At 56.3% G+C, this 20738-nt stretch overlaps 1 protein-coding gene across 1 annotated transcript; it reads left to right on the plus strand.

The window, feature by feature from the left end:
* Positions 1-1779: 1779 nt before the first annotated feature.
* On the plus strand, positions 1780-19659 carry PRKCG (protein kinase C gamma). The gene is made up of 18 exons (XM_028094689.2): positions 1780-2065; positions 2708-2739; positions 3716-3798; positions 7478-7589; positions 7738-7869; positions 8979-9135; positions 9902-10036; positions 10316-10403; positions 10674-10703; positions 12504-12656; positions 13002-13190; positions 13969-14060; positions 14141-14203; positions 14465-14603; positions 15642-15722; positions 17091-17198; positions 18331-18471; positions 18711-19659. Exons 1-18 carry the CDS (start codon positions 1896-1898, stop codon positions 18897-18899), a joined length of 2094 nt encoding a protein of 697 aa, XP_027950490.1. The 5' UTR covers positions 1780-1895; the 3' UTR covers positions 18900-19659.
* The last annotated feature ends 1079 nt before the right edge of the window (positions 19660-20738 follow it).

Below are 20738 nucleotides of genomic sequence, written 5' to 3' on the forward strand. Positions count from 1 at the left end.
ACCCCACTTCTGAGGGGTTTGAAGAAGAGTCGGATTTCCCTCACCTCCCCTTCGGCTTCAAGAAGCCGACCCCGGACCCCCCAAATTTCCGAAGGTGGTGCGGTGGGCCGGGTCCCCAGGCGCCGCCGCGCCCCGCCTCCGCCTCGCGGGGCACGCCGGGAGAGGAAGTTCTCGGCCGCGTCGCCACAACAGGTAGTCCTCAGGCTCAGACTCCAAATCCCAGGATGCACCGCACTCCGCAGCGCGGGGCGGGCCGTGGTTGCCCTTGGCAACAGAGAAGGTCTCAGGGAGCCGGGAACCGAACGCGCTCGGGAGTTGGGGGAGGGCCGGGGCGCTACTGGAGAGGGGTGGGGACGCGGGCGGAGCGACAGAGCGGAGGCCGGAGCCCCGCAGGGCCGACGTTCGGAGGCACGGGGATGCGCAGGGTTTTCCAGGGCCAGAGAGGGACGTGGAGGGACGGGGAGACCCCCAGGCACGGAGAGAGAGGTTCCTAGCCAGAAGGGTGAGAAAGGGATAAAGATGGGGGTCGGGTGGGGGTGAGAGACACATGAGCTCAAACATTCAGAGAGACCCCCAGCGACCGAGGGAGACGCTGGCAGAGCCAGGGAGTGGGTCAGAGAGAGGGCCGGGCACAGAGGAGGAGGAAGAGGCGAGCACAGGGAGGTTCGTAGACACAGAGGCACGGGGAGAAGGAGGGCTGAGGGGTGCGGGAGACAGAAACTGACCCTCAAAGAGAAAGACACAGAGGGACGGAGACACGGAGGCCCGGAGTCACAGCCCGATGGAGAGCGACCGAGAGCGAGCCACAGAGACAAATAGAGGCAAGAAGAGGGAGAGAGTCAGGGAGACAGAAACAGGAATGTGTGGGACCTCCGGCAAGAGGCCAAGGAACACTGATGAGACAGACACCACAGAGAGAGGGACACCAAGACCCAGAGAGGGTCACAGCTTGGCCACAGGCATAGACGGAGACACAGCAAAAAAACCCCAGAGAAATAGAGGCAAGGACAGGGACAGAGACACAGAGACAGAGAGCCAGGAACACTGGGCAGGGACAGAGACACAGAGACGGGGAGCCAGGAACACTGGGCAGGGACAGAGACACAGAGACGGGGAGCCAGGAACACTGGGCAGGGACAGAGACTGAGAGCAAGAGACAATCCCAGAGGGAGACACAGACATACACATTCACCCAGGCCCAGAGAGAAATCAAGACTTGAAGAGCGGCAGAGAGAGACAGCGGGCCTCCCCGTTCACCACCGGGTCCCCAGCACTGAATACAAAGTTTGTGTAATGAAGCAGAGTGACACAGTCAGAAACCCAGGGATCCGAGTGGAGTCTCAGCGGGCTCACGGGACCCACCGAGGCACCTAGTGGGGAGGAAGCCCGGGTCCGGGTGACAGAAGGAGGTGGGGGCAGGGCACCGCTCAGAGGATGCCCCCTCCCTCCAGCCAGCCCCCGGAGTGGGTGTGCGCACGTGTGTGTGTGGGGGGGGGGAGGGCATTTGTCCCCAGTCTCAGGGAGGGGGGACGCCTTTAAACTGAAACCCCGCCCCTCGGTCGTCATGGCAACGCCTCCCCCCAGCCGGGGCTCCCACATTTCAGCAGGTGCCTGAGCTGGAGCTCCCGCCGCCGCTGCCGCCGCCCTTGCCTCCGGCTCCTCAGCGCCCCTGCCCTCGGCTCTCCGCCCTGCCCGCCCGCTCCCCCTGGCGGAGCCGGCGCGCCCCGGGGTGCCGCTCCTTGCCCTGCGCTCCGCGCCTGGAGGTGCCTCGCCCCTCTCCTTCCCTCCTCGCAATCTCCCCGTGGCTCAGTGCTCTCCCGAGTCTCCGGCTCCTCGCCCTTCCACCTGTTTCCCCAGAAAGGCAGGATCCTGGTCCCTGCTACGTTCCTGGGGCCATGGCAGGCCTGGGCCCCGGCGGAGGCGATTCAGAGGGGGGACCCCGGCCCCTGTTTTGCAGAAAGGGGGCTCTGAGGCAGAAGGTGGTCCACGAAGTCAAGAGCCACAAGTTCACCGCCCGCTTCTTCAAGCAGCCAACCTTCTGCAGCCACTGCACCGACTTCATCTGGTGAGGGAAGGGGCTGCGGGCTTGAGGAGGGAGGGAACGAGGGATGGAGACTCCTGTCACCCCAGACCCTGAGGGTTGGGGAAGGAGAGGGCTGCAGCCCTGGCTCCTGGTCCTAGGGTAGGAAGGGGCTGGGGACCCGGATCCCTGAGTCTGAGGGAGCAGGGCCTTGGGTCCCGGATTCCTGGGTCTGAGAGGAGGCGCTGGGGGCCTGGACTCCTGGGTCTGAGGGAGGAGGGGGCTGAGGGGGGTCTGGACTCCTGGGCCCGAGGGAGGAGGGCCTGGGGATCTGGACTGCCAGGTCTGAGGGAGGAGGGGCTGGGGGCCTGGACTCCTGGGTCTGAGGGAGGAGGGGCTGGGGGCCTGGACTCCTGGGTCTGAGGGAGGAGGAGGCTGGGGGTCTGGGCTCCAGGGTCTGAGGGAGGAGGGGGCTGGGGCCTGGACTCCTGGGCCTGAGGGAGGAGGGGCTGGGGGCCTGGGCTCCCGGGTCTGAGAGAAGAAGGGCTGAGGACTAGAATGTTTGGGTTCTAGAACAAGAGGCAGCTGGGGTCCTGCTCATGGGGGGAGCAAGGTGCAGTAAAGGCTGGCAGAGGTGGGAGACCGGGTACCCTTTTCTGCACTGACCTCTGATCCTTGATCTTGCAGGGGGATTGGAAAACAGGGCCTGCAATGTCAAGGTAAGAGCTGGGGACCCAGACTCCTGGGACCCTCAGGAGGGTGGAGGCTGGGGCCCCACAGCCCAGGAGGCTTGACACACGTGTTCTTCGGTCCCCAGAGAGGCGCGGGGGAGCCCGGGGCGGGGGGTGTGGCAGAGACACAGCCTGTGGTGGGGAGGGAGCTCTGATGGCGGGGCCACCGCGGAGGTGGTGCTGGGGGCCCCTCCCTCGGCCAGCTCCAGGTGGGGACAGATATTTGGAGAATCTGTTGCCATGGGAACAGAGAGATTTGGAAAAGGGGAGCTGAAAGGGAGGGGCTGGAGATGCGAAGTCAGAGCCCCCCCCTCAAGCTGCTGTCGCCATGACAACACCAACAGTCCTAGGCAGGGGCAGGCCGGGTGGGGTCACCAATGGGCGGGTGGGGGCCGGGCGGGGCTGGCAGTTATGGGGGGCGGGAGAGGGGGGCGAGTCCTAAAGCACCAGCTGCTACTGCTGAGAACAGAGTGAGTCAGGGAGGGGGAGGCCTGCAGCAGCCCCCAGACTCACTTCTGCCCAAGTCACTGCTCTCTCTCTTCTGTCGGAGGGCATTTCTCTGTTTGCTCTCCTCCTCAGCCTGCCTCTTTCCTTTCTTTCTTGCCTCGGTGGGCTTGTGTCTGTCGATGGGATCCTGTTTTCTCTCTGTGTCCCTGTGTCTCTGTCTTTCTCTGTCTGTCTCTGTGTCTCCCTTTGGCTGTGTGTAGGCACAGGGGTCTCTCTGCTCTCTGATGCTCTGTGTCTCTGTTTCTGTCTGTCTTTGGGTTTATCTCCCGAATTTCTGTCTCCTGGTTTCCCTCCCCCACTCCATGTTGGGGGTCTCTCCTTTGATTGTCTATTAAACTCTCTTGATTTTGGGGTCCCCCTCCCTCTGGTTTTCTTTCTGTAGGGGTCTCTCTCTTTCTGATTTTCTATCCATTGGGCTCTCTCTCTGTCTCTATGTCTCTATGATTCTCACCTTCAGTCTGCAGCTTTGTGGTTCATCGACGATGCCACGAATTTGTGACCTTCGAGTGTCCAGGCGCTGGGAAGGGCCCCCAGACGGATGTGAGTGCCCGGACACCTGATTCTTTCTCTTTGGGCCGCGCCCCCGCCCTCACCCCCTCGGCGTCCGTCCCAATTTCTCCTGCTATTTTTAAGGCTGGGAGGGGAGGGGGGCTGGAGAGATAGGGGGAGCTAGTCTGGCCCAGATTCCCTGCCCTTGGCCTGGAAAGGGGAAATGAGAGGGGGCTGAGACAGGCTGGGGACACAGGTGGGGGACCAAAGAGAGCATTGGAGGGGGTGGGCTGTCATCCAGGGGTCAAGAGATTTAAAAAAAAAAAAACAGAGTTGAGGGACAGAGAGAGAAACAACTATTGATGCAGGCACTGAGATAAGACAGAGAAACTCAGAAATGCAGAAAAAGATAGAGACCCAGACAGAGAAAGAGAGAGGAATGGAACAGAGACGGCAACCCAGGAGGGAGGAAAAGGTGAGCCACAGGGACCGAGAGAGACAGACAGAGACAAGAAACTCAGAGAAACAGGGCTGCAGAGACCCAGAGAGACAAGCTAGAATAGAAAATGGTAGATATAGAGAATGATTTCTGAGACGCCAAGAGAGAGGTCCAGGGAGACCCTTCAGTGCACACGCACATGCGCTCGCGTGCACACTCACACAGCTGCACGTGCGTATACAGATCCCTCATGCGCACACACAGAGACACACACAACCTCTCTCTCCCTCCCTCCCTCCGCTTCACATCAGGGGGGATGTCAGTCGACTTACAAGAACAGTCGACCCTGTGGCCCGTTCCTGATCCCTCCTTCACTTTCTTTCTGGCCTTGGGGCTCTTCTCTCTGAGGCTCCATTTCCCCTCTACGTATGCTGTCCACTATGGCAGCCACCAGCCACACCTAGCTAGCTAGAGGCGCACTTGAGAGGGGCTACCGTGACTGAGGAATGGAAATCTAAATTCCATTTAATTTGAACTGATTTAAATTTAAATAGCCACGTGTGGTTAGTGGCTACTGGGTGGGACAGCATAAATCTCGACCTCCCCCAGCTTGGTTTTTTTTTTTTTAAGATTTTATTTATTTATTTGACAGAGAGAGACACAGCGAGAGAGGGAACTTAAGCAGGGGGAGTGGGAGAGGGAGAAGCAGGCTTCCCGTGGAGCAGGGACCCCAGGATCATGACCTGAGCCCAAGGCAGATGCTTAAGGACTGAGCCACCCAGGCACCACCCCCCACCCCCGGCTTGTTTTGATAGCTCAATGAAGCCAGGTGGCTTGAGGGTCTAGCCCAGGTTTTGACATAGGGTTGAAGCCAGCTTTATGATTAGCAGATGAAGAAAGGGACAGAATGAGAACCTGAGACAGAGAGAGAAAGGGACAGAGAGATCTCCAGAAGTCCATGGGACATTTTGCCAGCTGGTTAGGTGAAGGAAATTGAAATTTACATAAAGGATGTGATTTCATAGGACATATATTGAGCACCACTGTCTACTAGCACCCATATATGTCCATGATTAGCCACCTCACCTGCCCACCTGCACCACCAACAATACTTCTGATTTATCCAGTGCTCATTGCATGCACTCAGCAGGTATCTTGCAGACAGTACAGGAGTGAGTCTGCACAACATGAGTGTTGTTCCTGTCCCCATCTGAGCAGAGGCTCCTGAGCCGAACACCTGGGCTTGAATCCCAGTTCCACCACACAGAGGTTCTGTGACCTTCCAAAAGTTTTTGATTTACTTCTCTGCACCTCTTGAGCTCCTCATCTGCAAAATGGGGATGATGACCACGCCTACCTTAAGGATTGTTTTGAGGACTAAATGAGTCAAGTTTTGAGGACATCCCAAGTCAAGTACCATGCTTGGGATGGTACCTGGTACATGGCGAGAGACAACGTATTGCTTATTATCCTTGTACAATTGTTGCTGTTACTGATGAAAAAACAGAGGAGGGGTCTTCCTCTACCTCATTCTGACTTTTTTTTTCCTTCTTAATGCTTTTGATCTTGTTGTCAGTCATATGGATCAGGAGCTAAAGAAGTGGGGAGGGCTTGGCAAGCATGATTTCCATTAGACCCCTTTCAGGGAGGCCTCGCGGCCCCATTTTATAGGAAGGAAGGGTCTGAGTCTCCGCAAAGCGCGGCGTGGGGGGAAGCCACTAGCTGGGTAGTGGGCAGAGTCAAAATGTGGACGCTAATCTAACTGGAGCTGCAGCTCTGTCTCCTTTGTAATGGTGATTTCACCTTGAGAATAAGAACAGCTTCTCTCCGGGGAGCGATGGAGCCTGTGAGTCAGGCATCCAGCTGAGAACTTTTACATAGTATATCACTTAGAACGGCAGGCACCCTTTGAGTTAGGGTCAGCTGAAGATCGTTAGAGGCCCAGAGCGTTGAAACAGATCATCACACCCTACTCCCCCGCCCCCCGCCCAGTGTCATTCAAAATAGAATCCCCGCTAAACTGCAAAAATAAATAAAAGCCCAAGAATATCCTGAATTTTCACCCTAGTGATAACTCTCGCGATGCATTCCTAGAAAAAGGCAAATACCAAATTATTTAACACTCAGACATTGCCAGGGGTGAGGAAGGAATGCTTTACCGGTGTCCTAAATTCATGCTTAATTGGACTCTGAACATTGAGCATTGCTTCAAGATACAGACTGTTGATTTCCACTGGGCAGAAGAGGACACTGAGGCTCAAAATTGGGCACTATCTTGCCCCCAAATGACACAGCTGGTAAATGGCCCAGCTCTTATTTAAACCCAGGGCTATGTGGAGACTGCAATAAAATCATGAATAGTAACCACGGCAGCACAAATAACAGTACTGAGCACATTTAGCATGCCAGGCCCTGTTACGCAGTTTACACTTCATCTTTCCTTCCCTCCTTCCCTCCTTCCTTCCTTCCTTCCCTCCTTCCCTCCCTCCCTCCTTCCTTCCTCCCTCCCTCTCTTCCCTTTCTCTCTTTCTTTTTTTCTCTCTCTTTCTTTCCTTTCTTTCCATTCTTTGTTTCATCTCTACACCTAATATGGGACTTGAACTCACACCCCCAAGATCAAGAGTCCCACACTCCATCGACTGAGCCAGCCAGGCGCCCCTACACTTGGTCTTTCATTAACTGAGAGGTCCCTGTAACTGAGAGGTCATATTCTCCATCTCACAAGGGGCTCAGAGAAGGCAGATCATCAGTGGGCAGACATTGATAGAGGCTGACAGTGAAACATCTGGAGTTCACTGTGGCCCACAAGTCCTCAGAGAACAGCTTTCGGGAGGTGGGGGAGCCTAGGGGCTTGGAACCTTAGGAGCCCCCACCTCCTGCGGGTTCTGCCCAAATGCCACCTTGTTAATGAAGCCTTCCCTGATCACTTTCTGCAAATTTCAGTCCCCACCCCTGGCAATCCCCTTTCTTGCTTCATTTTTCTCCAAAGCACCTGCTACCATCTATCATTCTATTTTACTTATTCACTGTGTTTATTTTCTGTCTCCCTCCACTAGAAAGGAAACTCCATGGGGACAGGAGTTTTTATTTGTTCACGGCTGGTCCTGGCACCAAGAACAGTGCCCGGCACACAGTAGGCACTCAATAAATATTGTAGAGCGAATGAGTGAGGTGGAGCAGTAGAAGACTGGGAGAGCAAGGGAGAGGAGGCAGAGTTCAAAGCGCTTCTCTCCCAGGGGTCTAGGGCACGCCCCCTCCTGGCCCCCTCTGATGTCTCCTCTCTGCCTCCAGGACCCCCGAAACAAGCACAAGTTCCGTCTGCACAGCTATAGCAGCCCCACCTTTTGCGACCACTGTGGCTCCCTTCTCTACGGGCTGGTGCACCAGGGCATGAAATGCTCCTGTGAGTCTACCCTCGCGGCTCCTGCCAGAACCTGGCGCTCCGGGGCCCCTTTCAAAGTGCAGTGTCTGGGTTCCGGGTAGTGCTGGAGGATGGCGTCTGGAGTGGGGGGGGCGGCCGGACACGCTACCTCCCGTTCTGTGCCCCCTAGGCTGCGAGATGAACGTGCACCGACGCTGTGTGCGCAGCGTGCCCTCTCTGTGCGGGGTGGACCACACGGAGCGCCGTGGGCGCCTGCAGCTGGAAATCCGAGCTCCGACTGCAGATGAGATACACGTCACAGGTGAAGCCGGGCTCCTGTGTCTGGTCCCGCCCTTTTACCCCAGGGGGAAGGGCCGAAGGTATTCACCTGCGCTGCCCACCCACCCCTACAGGGAAGGCCACGCCCCCTGCGGGTCACGCCCACCCTCCTGACCCCACCTGCAACGGCTGAGCACCGCCCAGCCACGCCCCTTCCACCATGTCTCAGAGTCCCCAGCCTTGACTCTTGCAACTTTCAGCGCCTTTTTTTTTTTTTTTTTTTTTTAAGATTTTTATCTACTGGGGCGCCTGTGTGGCTCAGTCGGCTAAGCGGCTAAGCGTCTGCCTTCGGCTCAGGTCATGATCCCAGGGTCCTGGGATGGAGCCTCGCATTGGGCTCCCTGCTCAGCGAGGAGTCTTCTTCTCCCTTTCCCTCTCACTCTCTCTCAAAAAAATAAATAAAATCTTTAAAAAAAATATCTATTTATTTGAGAGAGAGCGAGAAAGAGAACACACAAGCAGGGAGAAGGGCAGAGAGAGAGAAGCAGACTCCCTGCTGAGCAGGGAGGCCGATGCCGGGCCACCCAAGGGCCCCCTTTCAGCACCTCTTTTTTTTTTTAAGATTTTATTTATTTATTTGACAGACAGAGATACAGCGAGAGAGGGAACACAAGCAGGGGGAGTAGGAGAGGGAGGAGCAAGCTTCCCCCTGAGCAGGGAACCGATGCGGGGCTCAATCCCATGACTCCGGGATCCTGACCTGAGCCAAAGGCAGATGCTTAGCGACTGAGCTACCCAGGCGCCCCCCATTTCGGCACCTTTTAATGGCCATTCTAAATCAAGGTCCTTGAGAGGGAGGGAGGAGAGAAAACCTGATTCGGAGGGAGGCCTGGGATTACTAGTGGTGATGTGGCCAGGGTCCTCACTCCGGGGTCCTCAGGGAGGAGGGGGCTCTGGGTCTGATTTCTGGGTCCCTGGCTGGGAAAAGGGCTTTAGGCCCTGTCTTCTGGGTACTGACGAGGTAAGAGACCAAAGACACCTGGGTCGTCAGAAAGGCTGGGAGCTTGGATTTTTGATTGTCGACTGGGAGAGACTTAGGGGCCTCTTTCTGGATCTCTAACCCAGTCTACCCTCCTTCACTTCTCCTTTCAGTTGGCGAGGCCCGTAACCTCATCCCAATGGATCCCAATGGTCTGTCGGATCCCTATGTGAAGCTGAAGCTTATCCCAGACCCTCGGAACTTGACAAAACAGAAGACCCGGACGGTGAAAGCCACACTAAACCCTGTGTGGAACGAGACCTTTGTGTTGTGAGCCTCGGGTGCAGGGGACGCTGTGATGGCTGACAGAGAATGATCTAAGGGTCTTGGTGGCCCACAAGACCCCAGAGAGCAGATGGTGGGAGGTGTTAGGATAGAAGGAACCCAAGAAAAGGGCAGAGAAAGGCGGTGGGAGAGGGAATGGAGTGACTGAGGGAGAGGGATGGAGTTACAGAAGCCGAGAGAGAGAGAGAGAGAGAGAGAGAGAGAGAGAGAGAGAGAGAGGGAGAGGGAGGGAGGGAGGGAGATAGATCTGTGCATTTAATCTCCATCAAAGCCCACTACTTTGGAGTGAGACAGAGATGGAGGGTGTTCAGAAGAAGAGACACAAACCCAAAGAGACACATAGACAGAATGCAGGGAGGTGGGGTGTAAGCAGAGGGGTGGTGGGTGGGTGGCAGGAAGAGAAAGAGAAGCCAGTTAACAGAAAGACAGAAGGACAGAGACCCAGAGGGAGGAGGGGGCACAGAGACTCAGATTGGAGAGAGATCTGGAGGGAAAGGACGGGGACGCAGGGATGGGAAGGGGCCAAGAATGTGCGAGGAAGGGAGAGAGACTGAGCGCGGTCTAGATGTACTCAAGGTCCCGATACTGGGGAAGACCCCCTTTGGGAGGCTCAGAGATGACAGGACACTCTAGGGAGTAGGAACACACCCCAGCGCACCCCAGAAGGGCTTGCGTCCTCCTCCAGCACCAAGGATGGGGGAGTTCGGGGAGCGGGGAGCTGGACCCTCACTCCGCCCCACCCTTCCCGCAGCAACCTGAAGCCTGGGGACGTGGAGCGCCGGCTCAGCGTGGAGGTGTGGGACTGGGACCGGACTTCCCGCAACGATTTCATGGGTGCCATGTCCTTCGGTGTCTCGGAGCTGCTCAAGGCGCCGGTGGACGGCTGGTGAGGGCGGGGCAGGGGCGTGGTCTCTCTCCTCCGGGCCACCAGCATCCTGCCTCCCTGCGCTTCCCTCTCCCTCCTCCCGTGACCCTCCCCCCACCCCGTGTCCCCCCCCCCCCGCCCCTCCTTATCTCACTCTCTCTCTCCATCTCTGTGTCTTTCTTTCTGTGTCTCTTTCCCCGCTCTGATCCCTCTGCCTCTCCCTCGGCTGCATCCCCCCCACCCCCTACCCCCACCCCGACCCCGCCTCCTGCCCGGCTCTGGTCTCCGTCTGTATGTCAGGTACAAGTTACTGAACCAGGAGGAGGGCGAATATTACAATGTGCCGGTGGCTGATGCTGACAACTGCAGCCTCCTCCAGAAGTTTGAGGTACTCGGCCCGGCTTCCCCCAGGGGGGAGTCCAGCCCTGCCACCCACAGTTCAGAGCGGCTGGTTGCCCACGCGTCCTGGGACTACAATTCCCAGAAGACCCCGGGGCTCCGTCCCCTGCCTTTCTAGGGGACTCCTGCCCCAGGGTGTGATGGGAATCAAGAGTTCCTCTCCATTACCATGGCTTGGGGGTTTGGAGTCGCCACCCTATGCTCTAGGGCAACGTCCTACCTCCCTGGGTGCTCTGACTCTGGCTTTCTTCTCCCCCAGGCCTGTAACTACCCCCTGGAACTGTATGAGGTGAGTAGAGCTCAGGCCTGGAATGGAGACAGTTTCATTCCTGTGGTCTGCATGTCTCCCCCCACGTCTCCCTCCCCTGATACCTGCTGTCATTTCCACACCCATGGGCTGAGCACAGATTTGGCGGCCGGTCTTGTGCTTGCTGAGTAAACCTAGCAGCCCGGAGGGGAACCTGGCCCTGCTTGTACTACCTCAGGGGTAGCCCAGGGCACCGAGAAGCCTAGAGGAGGCGCGCTCAGCCAGCCTGGGGTGGGGGGTGGGGTGGGGTAGGGAGTGGCCGGGGAGGGACTTCCCTGAGGAGGTGACACCTGAACGGATCCTTGAGTTTTTCTGTTTATCACGGTGGCCTTCTGTCCTCCATTCCTTTTCTCACTCACTCAACACCTATTTCCTGAGGTGTCACGTAAGTCAAACCCTGTTCTGGGAGTAGAATCAGTCCATTCCCTGGGGAGCTCCAATTTCAAAGTAGGAGAAAGGTACAGATAGAGACATCCACCCAGAAGGGATATGTTTGATAATGGAGGTAGTAGCCTCAGGCACTGGGGAGTGCCGGAAGCAGCTGCACAGCCTGGGAGAGCCAGAGAAAGCTTCTGAGTGGGGTGGTGAGTCCAGGAGGGAGTGCGGGATTCTCCAGGCACAGGAGAGAGAGACCAGATTTCCAAGCTGAAGGATGGAAAACCTTCCAGGCAGAGGGAAGAGCAGGTGCAAAGGCCCTGTGGTGGGAGCAGGCTGGGAGTGTATGTAGCACAGCAAGGAGGACAGTGGGGCTGAAGCGGGGGAGAGGGTGGGAAAAAGGACATTAAATCAGAGGGAAGGGGTGGGACTTGTCACTCACTGGAAGGATTTTAGCTTTTTAAAGATTTTATATATTTATTTGACAGAGATAGCAAGAGCAGGAACATGAACAGGGGGAGTGGGAGAGAGAGAAGCAGTCTCCCTGGGATCATGACCTGAGCCAAAGGCAGATGCTTAACGACTGAGCCACCCGGGCGCCCCAGGATTTTAGCTTTTAAACTGGGTGAGATGGGGTGGGGGGGGTGGGAGCATCAAAGATGGCCTGAGGTGGTTTAGGTCTGAACAGGACACAAGCTCTGTGTGGCGAATAGAGCCAGAGGCAGAGGGGGAGGGGGAGAGGAGGCTCCGTGCAGACTCAGGTGGGAGGAGCAGGAAGCAGTGGTCATGTATGTGTTCCGACTCCGGGTGTACTCTGAAGGTTGAGCAATAAGAAATGCGCTCAGCACTCAGGTCCTGAGAGACCTTCATCCATTCAGCACCCTCAGTGCTGGACGATGCTGAAGACACAAAAAGGAGGGTGAGACACGGTTTCTGGCTTCAATGAATTTTGATTTCTGGCTCTGCTTTTTAATCTGCTGTGTGACATTGGGCAAGTTATTTAATGTCTCTGTGCCAATTTCCTCTTCTCTAAAACGGGGGTGGGGTTGGGGGTACCTGGTGGGCTCAGTCAGTGGAGCATGAGACTCTTGATCTTGGGGTTGTGAGTTTGAGCCCCATGTTGGGTGTAGAGATTACCTAAAAATAAAAAATAAAATGGGGGGGCGATAACAGGTTATCGAATGGCATATAGTAAATGTCTGAGTGTTAGTTCAATGACCAACCCTCCAGGCTGTGGAAAACCAGTGCAAGTTCGTAAGCCAACGGGGTGGGGAGGGGGGCAGAGACAACTTTCTTTTTCTCTGTCTCTCCCCATCCCTTTCATTCTTGGATGCTGTCTCTCTCTGGGGCGTCGCCTTGTACCCGTCTGGGGTCTGACTACCTCTGCATCTCTCCCCTTTCTCACAGCGGGTGCGGATGGGTCCGTCTTCCTCTCCCATCCCTTCCCCATCCCCGAGTCCCACCGACTCCAAGCGCTGTTTCTTTGGGACGACCCCTGGACGTCTGCACATCTCTGACTTCAGCTTCCTCATGGTTCTAGGAAAAGGCAGTTTTGGGAAGGTTGGATTCCTGGGGTCCTGGGGGAAAAGGGGAGGATGTCTGGGGCGGGGAGATCAGAGTCCTGGTCTTTAGGGAGGGACACTAGGCAACTGAGTCCCCAAAAAGGGCTCGATGGGACCCCTGAGTGCCCCTGAGAGGACAGGCATAAAGGCCTGGATGCTTTCCCTGAGGGAGTGCTCAGCAAAACCAGGGCACCTGGTCCCCTGAGAGAGAGAGAGAGAGAGAGAGAGAGAGAGGAAGGACCTGGGATTCCCTTTCTCTGTGTCCCTGAAAGGGCGGGGCAGGGACCTGCATCTCTGCGTTTGTTCCCAAGATGGACTGGGCCTTTTGGGGCTCTGTCCCCAGGTGATGCTGGCTGAGCGCAGGGGCTCTGATGAGCTCTACGCCATCAAGATCCTGAAGAAAGACGTGATTGTTCAGGATGATGACGTGGACTGCACCCTGGTGGAGAAGCGAGTGCTGGCCCTGGGGGGCCGAGGCCCGGGGGGACGGCCCCACTTTCTCACCCAGCTGCACTCCACCTTCCAGACCCCGGTAAGGAAGGGGAGGTGCATAGGCTGGCCCAGGTCAGACATCTGCTCCGGGATTCCAAGATTCTGGCGAGGCAAAAGAACCTCCTGCACGCTGACTGGGCGTGGCCAGAGGGGTGGGAGCCTGTTGGGCGTGGCCTGAGCCAGCGGGGTCTTGAGTGGGGGGTGTTCTGAGCCAAGGAGGTTTGAGTAAAGGGAGTGAGGGAAGGAGAATGGCTTCTGAGTGGCCTGCCAGCAGCTGGGCTCCAAGTAACTACGTCGTCACTCTCGGATTCTGAGAGAAGGTCTCGTCAGACACGGGGGGCGTGTCCCGCACTTCGTGGGACGGGACAAGGAGTGAGAACCGCCCGAGGTTGGAGAGGGCGTGACTCCTTCAAAAAGCTCTGGATAAACGTAATCAGCTTCCTGGATTTAAAGAAACATTATTGTCCATTGCAAGTGAGGCCCGAAACGCCTCTGGTTCCTAACCCGTGGTCAGGGTTGCGTTTGCGTGAGGAGGTGCGGGAAGAGGTGGCGGTGCCCCTGGGATTTCCAGGGGGTGTGGAGGCCTCAGTCTTCCATTCGCGGAGGGCAGGACCAGTTCGGAGTAGCAGGGGATAGGGCGGGTGGAGATTCTGTGGGGCTGGCTTAGAGTCCTCGGGACCTACCAGATGCTCTGGGTTGCTGATTGGGTGGATCCGGAGCCTTCCAAGTTTGTCTGGAGGGGGTGGGAATGGGCGCGTCCTACCCTCTGGTCAGCGTGTCCCCTCATCTAAGGCCCCCCCCGCCCGCCCCCCCGCCAGGATCGCCTGTATTTTGTGATGGAGTATGTCACCGGGGGCGACTTGATGTACCACATTCAGCAGTTGGGCAAGTTTAAGGAGCCCCATGCAGCGTGAGTCTCGCCCAAGAGAGGAGGGGTGGGGGGAGGAGGGCCCCAGTCTGTGACCTCTGACTCCCCGCCCCCTTCTCCAGGTTCTACGCAGCGGAAATCGCCATCGGCCTCTTCTTCCTTCACAATCAGGGCATCATCTACCGGTGAGTGGTCTGGGCCTTTCACTGGAGGCCATCAGGCCCCTAGAGGGAAAGCGATCAAACTCGCGGCTGCAGGGGCACCTGGCTGGCCCACTGCGTAGAGCGAGCGACTGGTGATCTTGGGGTCATGAGTTCAAGTCCCATGTTGGGCGTAGAGCTTACTGTAACACAAAACAAACAAACAGAAACCAAAACCTTGCTGCTCCAGCCTGTGGAACTCCACCCGTCCCTCAACTCCTATCCATCCTGCCTCCCACCCACCAGGGACCTGAAACTAGACAACGTGATGCTGGATGCCGAAGGACACATCAAAATCACTGACTTCGGCATGTGTAAGGAGAACGTCTTCCCTGGGACCACGACCCGCACCTTCTGCGGGACCCCAGACTACATAGCCCCCGAGGTAACCCTCCCTCTGCTGCTCTTGGTGCCATGCAACTTCGCAGGGCGGGTGTGTGGCTGGTTGTCTAACATTCCGAATGTGGGGGTCCTGACCCTGGGGTCTTTACATGGGTCGGGGGCGGTCCAACAGCAAGCAGCGCAGAGAGGCCTGTGCGCCCCGCCTTCCGAGTGGGCGGAGCTGGGTCTCTAAGCTGGCAAATTGTGCGGACAGGTGGGTGAGTGTTCTAAAAGAGCGGGACCCGCGACCCGCTCGGCTCCTAAGAATTCTCAGAGAGCAGGACCCGTTGCAGGACTATTCTAGAAGGTAGAGACACCTTCGAGTGTACTCTGAGTGGGTGGGGCTGCCCCCCCCCCCCGCCCGAACACTGGGCATGTGGAGGTTCTCTCCTGAATATTTCAAGGTGGGGGGAGTATACTCTGGCTTTGTTAAGGGGGTGGAGCTAATGATCTGACCGTACGTAAGTAGAGAGAGGGTCTCAGTTGAGGGGGGAGGTGGTGTTAGTGGTGCCTTTCTTAATCTTCCAGGGTGATTCAATGCTAATGTCCTTGCATCGTGTAATCAATGTCCATGGTTTCAAAACATGGCTGGGAGTCAGAATCACCTGTGGAGATTTTGAGAAACACACATATTGTTGACTCTGACCTATTGAGGCTGGAATTCTTAGGGCTAGGAACAGCCCCCTAGATGAATCTTAAATGCACCCAGATGTAAGACTCTCTGGTCTCTGAAATTTAGCCCTTATTTTACCCTCTCCTTAAGGAGAAGGTCCAGTTACCTAAATATTCTAGCTGAGTGGAACTTTTGACTTGGTCCTTAGATGGTCTTTATTTTTGGGACCAAAGGAATGTTCTAAGTAGGTAAATTCTGTTTCTGAATTGTCCAAAAAGATGGAGCTCTGGCCGAAGTGTTCCGAGTGGGAAGAGTTTGTGTTGAAAGCACTTCAAGTGGATAGGGTTCCCGGGGGGGTGAGGCCAGAAGGGGTCTTAGGCTGCTTAAAGCACAAAACAGGATTCCTTGACTTCCATCCTTCCTCACCAGATCATTGCCTACCAGCCCTATGGGAAGTCTGTGGATTGGTGGTCCTTTGGGGTTCTGCTGTATGAGATGCTGGCAGGACAGGTAAGGGAAGCTGGGAGAGGCTGGCCTGGCTAAAGGCAACACGGTGTGGGATAGCATCTGTTACATGGCCCCTCTCAAAGGAGCTGGTTAGGAAGGGATGTCTGCCATCTAAGGAGGGGTGCTAAGCAGTTGGGAATGTCCTGCCTGGATAGTGCTGTCCTTGGTCCTGAAGCATTATTTTCCCACAGGCCAGAGGCTCTTAAAATTTTTTTTGGTGCCAAGGACCCCTTCTCAGAACAATGTGTTTAAATGCCTGAAATAAAATAATAGGATTACAAAGGAAATCAATCGTATGTAAATGGCTATCAAAACTTAAAAATTTTAGTTTAACTTAGTTCTGCCAACTAAATAAATTTAATTTAAAGGTATACAATTAGGTAAATATTGAACACTGGGATGTGGACATATATGTGATTTCCTATTAATGAATTAAATGGTAATGTCTCACAATGGTGGGGAATAAACAAGAAGGTCTGCTAGTAATCTTGAAGTTGAGATGACTAACATTTTGAGATATCTGCAAATCTAATGTGCTAAGAAAATACCTGTGATTTCTGGTGGTGATGAAGTCCCAAGTACTACTATTGTGGTTTTTGCCTACATTTATAAGGGAATGCTAAATTTCAGTTAGAGATTTTTAAAAATAAAGATGTACTTTTTCCCCTGTTCAAGCTCATGGACCCTCTCAGTTGTATAAACAGACTTCCTAGACCCCACGTTAAGAATCTTTACCTTGGGAGGCCCCTGAGTGGCTCAGTCAGTTAAGCATCTGACTCTTGATTTCAGCTCAAGTCATGATCTCAGGGTCCCGAGATCAAGCCCTGTGTTGGGCTTCTCGCTGGGTGTGGAGTCTGCTTGGGATTCTTTCTCTCTCTGCTCCTCACTCACCCCCTCCCCCCACTCCTGCATGCTCTCAAAAAAAAAAAAAAAAAGAAAAGAAAGAAAAAGGAAAAAGAAAAGAAAAAAAAGAAGAAGAAAGGAAAGAAAGGAAAGAATCCTTGCCTTGGTATTGCTTTTCCTAATCCCGGAAGACTGGAAGCCACTCATCTAACCAAGAGAATGCTTTTACAGTTTTTCCTGCATTTTTTTGGTCTCTCTTCTATTTAAGTGACATATTGTCTAATTAATGCCCCGCTGATTTGCATGGCAGAGAAAGACAGAACAGCAAGGAGGTGCAGAGAGCTGGTGCCTCTGAGATAGGAGAGCAGAGAGTCTGAGAGGCAGAGAGAGAAAGCTTTGGTGGCTTGGTCCAGTTTTTTCCTAGGATGTTGGAGCGGGGTGTTTGTGTACTTGGTGGATGATGAGAGTGTGGAAGGTGGGGGAGAGGCAGTTGGTCAAGTCTCTGACTCTATCCCTCTATTTCCTCAGCCCCCTTTTGATGGGGAGGATGAGGAAGAGCTGTTTCAGGCCATCATGGAACAAACTGTCACTTACCCCAAGTCGCTTTCCCGGGAAGCCGTGGCGATCTGCAAGGGGGTGAGAGCCCCCTGACCCCCAGAGTCTCCGGACAACCCCTGTGCCCTACCACCACCATCCTGGGCTTCCCATGCAGTGGCTCTGTGCACATTAGAAAAAGGCTCCCGCCCCTCAAGTTACTTCCCTTCCATCTGCTGGAAAAGTTTGTATAATACAGAGATGTCATTAGAACACTAATCGACTGCCCCGCTGTCCTCTCCAGTCCAAGGATGGCCTCTGTCTCCTTCCCCTCTGCTGCACCCACTCCCCAGCTCCCCGCAGGGAGTGCTGGAAGGCCGGGGTCTGCCTCTCCAGAACCGGGTGGGTCAGGTGAACCTAACTCCTGCCACTTCTCTTCCTGTGGGATCTTGGGCAAGCCACCAAAACTCCGGGAGCCTGCCTCCTCTACTGGGGTCATGGAGTTAGTGCAAGAGAAAGAGTCTAGCCCGTGGCAGCTTTTCAACAAGCATTAGCACCCTTCTGCTTCTGGCTCCTGTCTCCATTCTCTCTGACTGTCACTCTCTGGCTTCTGTCTCCCACCTCGGCCTCCATCTACATTCGATGGGGCTTCCTGTGTCTCCACCTTTTCTCTGTGTCCCTGGGGATCTCTGTCCACCTCTTGCATCTTTGTCCCCCTCTCTCTGGGTGTCTGTTCCCCTCTTACCCCCAACCCCCGTACACACATATTCTGGGTCTCTGCCCTTCCCCTGGGTGTCCATCCCGCCCTCTCTCGGGATCTCTGTCCTCTCTTTGCTCTGGGTCTCCAACTGCTTTCTCTCTCCCTGTCCCTCCCTCCCTCCTTCCCTTTTCCTCTCCTCCCCTCCTTCTCCTCCATCCCTTTTGGGGATTCTTCGCTGGTCCCCTTCCTCTTTCTGGGTTTCTTGCCCCTCGCACCCTGATGCCCTGATTTCTCTCTCTTTCTCTGTCTGGCCCCGGTCTCTGGGGTTGGAGTCCGTCTACCCCGTTCTCACTTACTCTCCCCCATTCCTCTTTCCCTCCGCCTCCCCCATCCCTGTTCCTCCTTGCTATTCTCCTCTCTCTGGGTCTCTACGCTGTGTCTCTGTTCCTCCGTTTTTGTCTTTCTCTCTTGCTCCTTCTCTGTGCCTCCCTGTCCGGGACTCTGTCTGTCTGTCTGTCTCTGTGTTTTCCACAGTTCCTAACTAAGCATCCGGCGAAGCGCCTGGGCTCAGGGCCAGACGGGGAGCCCGCCATCCGTGCTCATGGCTTTTTCCGCTGGATGGACTGGGAGCGCTTGGAGCGACTGGAGATCGCCCCTCCGTTCAGACCCCGTCCGGTCAGCCACCTTTCGGGAACAAACCTTGGTCCCTCGGGGTGGGGGTACCCAGGAGCTCCAGTTCCTGTATGTGGAGGTGGGGTGGGGCTCCCTCTGTGGAGACGCCCTAACGGGAGATGCAGAGGCCATGAAGGATGTGCAGACATTCCAAAGGAGACAAGAGATGCACAGAGGGGACACAGAGGGACACCCAAGGAGCCAAGAGAATTTCATCTTTCCTTCCCCCGTGCTTCCCACAGTGTGGACGCAGCGGCGAGAACTTCGACAAATTCTTCACGCGGGCGGCGCCAGCACTGACCCCGCCAGACCGCCTAGTGTTGGCCAGCATCGACCAGGCCGATTTCCAAGGCTTCACCTACGTGAACCCGGATTTCGTGCACCCGGACGCCCGCAGCCCCATCAGCCCACCGCCTGTGCCAGTCATGTAATCTCTCCTGCCGCCACTAGGTGTCCCCATTGCTCCCTCCCCGCGCCAGCCTTAGCCCCCTCTTCACCCTTCTCCGATTCAGTTCTTGCTCCCCAGCATTCTAGCCTCTGCCCTGTGGGTGCTAGATGCCCCTCCCCAGCGTTCCTGGCATTCTAAACTCCATACAGTCTCTAGAGCCTTACCGCGTTCTAGATTCTGCTGTGCTGAGCCCTGGATTCTCCCCCACCTCTGTTCTGGACTCTGCTCTACCAGGTTCCAGAACCACTACCACTGTCCCAATTCCATGGGGTTCTAGACTCCATTTTGGTAGACTCTGTGCCTCTCCTTTTTTTTTTTTTTTTCCTTTCTGGGAAATAGTCTCATGGGGTGGGCTGTTCCAGACTTGGATTCCTGAACAAACCCCCACCTCCGACCCCCCCATCTCCACTCCATTCTGGAGTAAGTGGGAGGCTGTGCCCCCATGCTCCAGCGCTCCTCTTCTACACTCTAGGGATTCCTGGGATGTATGAAGGATTCTTACCCCAGCTGTTCTCAATCAGCTTTTGTTCTAGACGCCCCCACCCTAAACCCATCACTGCTCGCCTGCCAGGTGCATGGCTCCAGTCCTGCTCGGAACCCTTCCTCCCTCCTGTTCCCCCCGCCCCGTACCCCGTGCCTGCCACTCTCCGGGATTCTCTCCTCCTCCCCGCGCCCACTCTTCTCTTTGGCTCTCCCACCCGGCCACAGCTGCTGGAGAATAAATTTGGGATGCTGATGCTGAAGTGTTTGGATGTTTTCTTCTAAGCTTGCAGAATGAAGGGGGTGTGGAGGTGGGACAGCGACTGTACACGGAAACACACAGAGGCTGGGGGCAGGGCGGCAGAGAGAGAGGGAAAGCACAGAGACCCACAAAGTGGGGAGAAGGTACCCACAGCGCCAGAGGGAAAGAGCAGAGCCCGGGCGTGGGGGGAGGCACGAGTGCCGCGGAGAGGAGCGAAGTGGGCATGTGCACAAGGAGGTAGAGATGGACACGCAGACCACTGGGAGTGTCAGGTAGAGAACCCCCCCCCCCCCCGGCGCAGAGACCCAGGCATGCACCGACTCACCCAGAGCCATACACAAGCTCACAGACCCACACTGAGACCCAGAGACTGGGGCAGGGGTGGGGGCAGTCCTGAGAGGGGAGATGAAAGGCAAACCTCCTATGGAGAGACCTGGAGACGTGATCCCTGGGAGACCCCACGACAGAGAAACCAAACAAGCAGAGCCCGTGAGCTTAAGAGTTAGCCAGCGAGACAGAAGACAGGCCGACGCGCCCTCCGGGCCTCTTTGCCTTGACCCACTTGCGGGGGAGGGGGGCGGGGGGTGGAAAAAAACAGTCCCAACAGACTACAGTTCCCAGCAGACACCGCGGCGGACCCTTCCCCCCAAGTGCGGCCCCTCACCGCCAGGGCTGATGGAAAATGTAGTCCCGGACCCGGGCAGGCCAGTTGAATGGTGTGCCTATGTCTGTGTGTTTGGAGAGGACTGAGCCCCAAAGCTTCGCAGGCTCCCTCGGGGAGCCCCGGCGTCTCTTCGTCTCTGCAGGCCCTTGGGTTTCCGGGACTCGGTCCAGTTGGATGCTGGGGCTCCCCTTGGCTCGCTCAGCACCGGGGTGGTACCCCCATGCTCTGCCCGCGGCCCCCAGCCCCAGCTCCGACCCTCGGCGGGCGGCCTGCCCCTTTAAGAGTGGCCCCGCTGACATCACGGCGGGTGGGGGGGGGGGGGCTGGCCCGGCTCCCGGCTCCGCGGCGGCTGCAGGACCCGGCTCCGCTCTGCGCCCGCCTGCTGCTTTGGGGACCCCGGCCCGGGACGCCCCCTC

The sequence above is a fragment of the Eumetopias jubatus genome, unplaced genomic scaffold (assembly GCF_037043125.1).
Source record: "Eumetopias jubatus isolate StellerSeaLion01/CBP00866 unplaced genomic scaffold, mEumJub1_p1.0 scaffold_10, whole genome shotgun sequence".
Classification (NCBI taxonomy): Eukaryota; Metazoa; Chordata; class Mammalia; order Carnivora; family Otariidae; genus Eumetopias; species Eumetopias jubatus.